Genomic DNA, 6,536 nt, shown 5'->3' with positions numbered 1-6,536 from the left:
AGGTGGATCAATTACTGATGGAAGAAACATTAAGTCGGCAGGACTTATATCCCACTGGTTTAAAGATACCCAATAATCTACCAATACGTAGCAATGCAGGGCAATCTTAGCCATCTGTCTTCAGTCATACAAAACATAATATCGCAAAGCGTTTCAACATGATGGGTGAAGAATATTAAACAGTAATTATACGTAATTATGGTAAATTAACGTTAGGCATAAATAAAACCGGCAATGTTTGGCTCCGCCCCTGACCTCTGGGACATGTAATTGCCGAATGTAATTACTGTCTTTCGGAAGACAGGAACTCTGTCATTTAAACACAATAATAAATATATTAATAAAATAAGTAAAAAATAAACTGTAAGGGAGAGATGTTTTTTCCGTAGTGTTCAATATAAAATTGATTTTTGTTTGTTTGAAGTAGGCTTAACTTAACTAGTTTGACAAATGTTATCACTGATAACGCGAAGGTCATACATCAGTTACCAATTCCATGTAAATACAAATTTAACTTGCGAGAAATTAGCAAGATAATGCAGAACCGCTTTTATTATTTATGCGGAACTCGTCTTTTTCCGTAATTAGATGCTTGAAACGGGAAATTCCCCGAGCATTTTTCAAGCGGCGCTGCTTCATCGCGTCCTTTCCTTTTAAATAAATGGCTCCTGAAAGGGTTGTTGGCTGCCGGCACCCATGGCACTTAATGCTAATTAAAATGACTTCGCACCGGGAGATTGGACTCCCTACTCCCAGCCAACGAAGGAGTCATTCTTTACTGTCTTCTGAATTAATTTCCCTAAATTACTTAACCTACATCTACCCATTGTATTCTGTTACCACCTACCAGCGACCTTGCTTCCATGAACTTAATAATATCATAGACATTAAAAGCTTTGACCGCGAACGTCAGACCTTGTCGATGCTGCGTCAGGGAGGAGGAAAAAAATCTTATTTTATAATCAGGTACATTTTAACTGGCCTTTCAGTTGGTAATTTGCACTGAACTATATTAATTAAAGTCCTCTTATAAAATTTGAATCTATTATTCATAAATTCAGATGGACAGTATGGTTGTTTACCCAAATAAACAACCGATTTAAAAGAGATGTCAGAATGTTTAGCGTTTGTTCCATTGAAAACCTACAAGGCTAAAACTCACAAAAATACAATGAAATCGTACTCAGCCATTCGACTCATGATTTTAGACCCCGTTTCCCATTAGTCACCAGCTTGTTGCCCCCACCTCTCAATGTCCATCCATCCATCCGTTTTCTGTACGCGCTTATCCAGTTCTTATTGTGTTATGTTTATGTGACAGACATCGGCATGTGACACGGCTTGGGCAAACGTTTTAGATGCCCATGGATGCGACCCAGAGCGACTTATTAAACACACATTTTTTCACGCAGTTTCATTAGGTTTTAATGTATTTTTTAAAGTTAAATTTAATTTAATCACAGTTACCAATAATTGCCTGTTTTTTTTTATCCAAAATGATTTAACACTACATAATTAAACAGCTAGATAATTTCGCTGGAGCAATTCAGGATAAGGATCGGGGTCCTTCATTTAAACGAGGAACCGTCAGCTTGCGGTTATGTCCTTAATCAGTACACTACTTGCTGTTCATAAAACAACACAATTTCACTTTTTACTCTCATCCAGTCACGCAGGTGTGTTTATTGTCTATGTTTCTTGTAAGAGCAGGTTGGGTGATTTAGGATAGTCGGTACACTGAAGTCAGAGCGCCACAAGCTCTGCATCTGGAAAAACAACAGTGTTGCAGACAATTCCTATTATTCCCTTTGAACCCCCACTCATTTTCAGATGTTGCACCATGTCTGTGTCCATTACACCTTGGCAGCCAATCAACAGTCTGACCATCAACTAAGTCCCCGCCCACCACGTGTCATCGCTATAGCAACAATGTCAGGATTCTGGACAAATCAACAGAGAGACTCTCTTTGGCTGCCATAGAAATAGCGGAACAAACAAGCAGAGATTTATAATTCTCAGAAGTCCATTCTCAAGCACATTGGCGAATGAAGTAGACATTATTGTCATTGCAGTGTCCTGACAACAGTTGTTTTCACATAAGGTAACTGCATTATAGTGTCAGGACATTGTGTTTTTACACATTAGAATATTGATAAGGTTTGAAGTGATTTATGCGTGTCCTTCCATGATATTGTGTGGTAATTTAAAATAATAAAATCTTCTCAGACTTTAAACACAGCTAACTACAGATATTCCCTATTATTTTTTTCCTTCTTATTGTCAGTATGGTTTCTGTGTTTTGTTAAATACAAGTCATTTGTGTCTTGGAGTTGAGAAGTGCAACTACTGATGGAACTTCAGGGTGTCCGACCAGCAAGGTTCTCCTTCTCCAGGAAAAGCCAACCTTCTCTACCATGCTGCAAGTGAGTCTAAATGCAGTATTAATAGAGACACTTATGTGTCTTATATAAGATATATATTCGCCTGTAATGGATAATCAGTATGAAAAATGTGTGTATTCCTGGATATATTTACTTACGACACGATTATACAAAATGGCATACAATGTCGGAGAAAACTTTGCTAGACAGGAGCAATCAGGGTTTTTGGTCATACAAGCTTGAAAATCACTTTGCCAATCCAGGGATTTTAACTGACAATTTTCGGGCATAAGGTCCTGACCCACTGAGCTACATATGGTTAAAAATGCTTTGCAGGTATGAAGCAATAGTACTGCCCACTATGGATAAATTAACTACTTGGTTCCACTGGGGCTTGAACCCAGGACCTTCTGTGTGTAAAGCAGACATGACAACCACTCCACTATGAAACCACATGATGACAGGGTGCAGTTCTTTAATCCAAGTGAAACACCTCTTTCTCTAACGTGAAAAGGGTATTGGGTTCGGTCCATATTTTTCTTCCTATTACTGCTTCTGATTTTATATTATTTTTCAAAGACCAGACGTCATTTATCCATGAAGTTTCATTGATTTACACATCAATTTTTACTTAAATATGCTGATGATATACGCACTTTATGTCTGTCATTAGTAAAGCCATCCAATCCCTGCAATTTGAAATAAGCAAGTTGAGGAAACAGCTGGAAGGCAGCGAATGGAAGTCTAATCAATCCGATTCAAATGGGGAGCCCCCTTTGGGTCAGGAGGACCTCCTACACCCTTATAAATGCCACACTTCTTTTTCCAGGTAATGAGGTTGGTGAGAATCTACGTACATGTATACTGTGTCATGGTAAAATAAATGACCTTGCAGCGTTTATTCAGCTCCTCCACCCCAGACCCCCAGTGTAGCTTTTATTTCTGTTTTTATGTCTGTGTGGAGCTTTTGGGCTTTTCATATGTAATCAAGCATCTTCCCACAGTCCAAAAACATGAATTTATCATGAGGTGTACTGCAGTGTGTTTGTGTGTGTGCATGTGTGTGTATGGAGCTCCCTTGCTTAAGGCTTCAGATCATTATAAGCTGAAAATAAATGATTGGCTGAATAATTAATCGCTACACGACCGTATGGTGCGGTGCTTGTACTGAGATTCACATATCTATACTAATGTGAATGTTATGTAAGATGAGGACATGGTGTTGTTCTGCTTTCAGAACTGTACACCATGACGCAGATGAAAAGTCAGAGGGAGAGGAAATGAAAGCAGCAGAACGAGAAGTACAGGAAGTAATACGGGCAGCGAAAGACGAGCAGATCAGACCAGCTTCTACAAAGCAGGCAGCTTCCTTCAGGCGATCAAGACCTGAACGTGGTGCCTGTAAGCTTGGGATTGTCACACACCTGGTGACCAAGGTGTCACATGTCCAGACATAATCATACACACATCAGTATCACATTGTCACACAATGACCCGTGTTTCTGTCCACAGCCACAAGGTTTATGGATTCCCAGTGTATGCCCACACAGCACAAGCACAGTCACATCCCAGCATCCTTTGCTGCAGGGGTGGGCGTGCTGGGAGGCCCCACTCTGAGAGGACCGTACACGGGTAAGTCACCACCACAGTGCACACAGGGACTAAATACAGGCAACTGGCAATGTGCTACTTCACAATGACATCGGAGGGAGATTTTGTTAGTAAGTAAATAGCTCCACGTGAGAGAGGGAGCACCAGCATGTTCTGTTGCTCTTAATGCCTCAGGGACACCGTACAGAATTTCCTGTGACACGGATGGACAGGAGAAGCCAAGCTTCCTGAGTCCGAGGCTCATCCCAAGCGCTGGAGCGAATTATACCGGTGAGACTGCAAAGCGTGTGAGAGTCAGATGCAAGCTAGAAGCTACAACAAATGATGCGAATTACATGAGTAGACGGAGTATATGCATGGTGAAGCGGGTGACTGAAGCAGCATGGATATAAAGTCACACCCTGCTCTGGCTAATGAGCCAACAGAGTAAGAGCATCATCCAGGTCTTCTGTGATATTATTCTAGCTCTCTGTCACTTCTGTGATATTATCCTAGCTCTCTGTCACGGCTGTGATATTATCTTAGCTCTCTGTCACTTCTGTGATATTATTCTAGCTCTCTGTCACTTCTGTGATATTATCCTAGCTCTCTGTCATTTCTGTGATATTATCCTAGCTCTGTCACTTCTACGATATTATTCTAGCTCTCTGTCACTTCTACGATATTATTCTAGCTCTCTGTCACTTCTGTGATATTATCCCAGCTCTCTGTCACATCTGTGATATTATCTTAGCTCTCTGTAATTTCTGTGATATTATCCCAGCTCTCTGTCACATCTGTGATATTATCTTAGCTCTCTGTCACTTCTGTGATATTATCCTAGCTCTCTGTCACGGCTGTGATATTATCTTAGCTCTCTGTCACTTCTGTGATATTATTCTAGCTCTCTGTCACTTCTGTGATATTATCCTAGCTCTCTGTCATTTCTGTGATATTATCCTAGCTCTGTCACTTTTACGATATTATTCTAGCTCTCTGTCACTTCTACGATATTATTCTAGCTCTCTGTCACTTCTGTGATATTATCCCAGCTCTCTGTCACATCTGTGATATTATCTTAGCTCTCTGTAATTTCTGTGATATTATCCCAGCTCTCTGTCACATCTGTGATATTATCTTAGCTCTCTGTCACTTCTGTGATATTATCCTAGCTCTCTGTCACGTCTGCGATATTATCCTAGCTCTCTGTCACTTCTGTGATATTATCTTAGCTCTCTGTCACTTCTGTGATATTATCCTAGCTCTCTGTCACTTCTGTGATATTATTCTAGCTCTCTGTCACTTCTGTGATATTATCCTAGCTCTCTGTCACGTCTGCGATATTATCCTAGCTCTCTGTCACTTCTGTGATATTATCTTAGCTCTCTGTAATTTCTGTGATATGATCCTAGCTCTCTGTCACTTCTGCGATATTATCCTAGCTCTCTGTCACTTCTGTGATATTATCCTAGCTCTCTGTCACGTCTGCGATATTATCCTAGCTCTCTGTCACTTCTGTGATATTATCCCAGCTCTCTGTCACATCTGTGATATTATCTTAGCTCTCTGTCACTTCTGTGATATTATCCTAGCTCTCTGTCACGTCTGCGATATTATCCTAGCTCTCTGTCACTTCTGTGATATTATCCCAGCTCTCTGTCACATCTGTGATATTATCTTAGCTCTCTGTCACTTCTGTGATATTATCCTAGCTCTCTGTCACGTCTGCGATATTATCCTAGCTCTCTGTCACTTCTGTGATATTATCCTAGCTCTCTGTTACTTATGACCAATAGGCATCCCAGTGGACCAAAATCTAAACTGTTGGCCTCTGGGTTACCAGCTGAGGGACCCCCCTCCCACTAAAAAACAACTCTACTGGTGTCTGTGCCGGGGGTGTCCCTGCAGTGCAGTGTGGCCTCCTGAAGAGCTGTGAGTACCCCCCCTTGACAGGCTGTTCACCCCCCCCCCCCATGTGCCTGGCCAGTCATTTGAGAAATCTCATTATTATATAATACATTTCAGATCACTGTTTTCTATATTGCATTATATCCAGTTATATAGTATAGAACATGTATAATATTCAGTGTGTCTGCAAATCTTCTAACCTAGATTTTCATTTATTGTTTTCTGCAGGTATTACTTAACGCCCACCTCTGACCCATTTTATCACGTCTAGCTGCTATTGGCTGTAGGTGAAGCATCTTGGGTCAGAGGTCAGAGAAGGAGACATTGAGTTCACTGCTGCCACACAGTAGCCATTCTGGCTCTATGTAGCTCCCAGGGGGACATTGACTTATACCAGAATAACTATAATGGTGCAGTTTCATATCAAAGGAATCATTTAAGAAAAATTCAGGTCTCAGAAATGTATATTCATACTTTAAATTTGTGGTCAAATTAAATGAAAGATTAATAAAATACATTTACAGTTTATATAACGACAAGACATTGAGGTGTGTAAGTTTTTCTTAATTTACTGATTGTAATCGCATGCTGTATAATAGTGAACAGCATCTCTTACTGAGATGATGCTGTTTGTTTTCTAAATTATATGCATGAGTG

At 40.3% G+C, this 6,536-nt stretch overlaps 1 protein-coding gene and 1 non-coding gene across 4 annotated transcripts; one reads left to right on the top strand and one right to left on the bottom strand.

Moving 5' to 3' along the window:
* Positions 1-1,958: 1,958 nt before the first annotated feature.
* Positions 1,959-6,420, top strand: LOC125712556 (uncharacterized). 3 transcript variants are annotated; one of them, XM_048982740.1, is made up of 8 exons: positions 1,959-2,101; positions 2,331-2,423; positions 3,055-3,210; positions 3,619-3,782; positions 3,894-4,013; positions 4,167-4,262; positions 5,768-5,903; positions 6,108-6,420. In XM_048982740.1, exons 2-8 carry the CDS (start codon positions 2,350-2,352, stop codon positions 6,148-6,150), a joined length of 789 nt encoding a protein of 262 aa, XP_048838697.1. In that variant the 5' UTR covers positions 1,959-2,101; positions 2,331-2,349; the 3' UTR covers positions 6,151-6,420. The 3 variants fall into 3 exon arrangements, with proteins under 3 accessions (XP_048838697.1, XP_048838706.1, XP_048838715.1); XM_048982749.1 differs by having other exon boundaries at positions 1,961-2,101; positions 2,314-2,423; XM_048982758.1 differs by having other exon boundaries at positions 1,967-2,101; positions 2,285-2,423.
* trnav-uac (transfer RNA valine (anticodon UAC)) lies at positions 2,761-2,833 on the bottom strand. Its single transcript has one exon. It is a non-coding gene; the product is annotated as a tRNA-Val (tRNA).
* Positions 6,421-6,536: the final 116 nt, after the last annotated feature.

The sequence above is a fragment of the Brienomyrus brachyistius genome, chromosome 2 (assembly GCF_023856365.1).
Source record: "Brienomyrus brachyistius isolate T26 chromosome 2, BBRACH_0.4, whole genome shotgun sequence".
NCBI classification, from domain to species: Eukaryota; Metazoa; Chordata; class Actinopteri; order Osteoglossiformes; family Mormyridae; genus Brienomyrus; species Brienomyrus brachyistius.
Note: the sequence above shows the minus strand (reverse complement) of the source record. Positions and strands in the feature narration are given on the sequence as shown.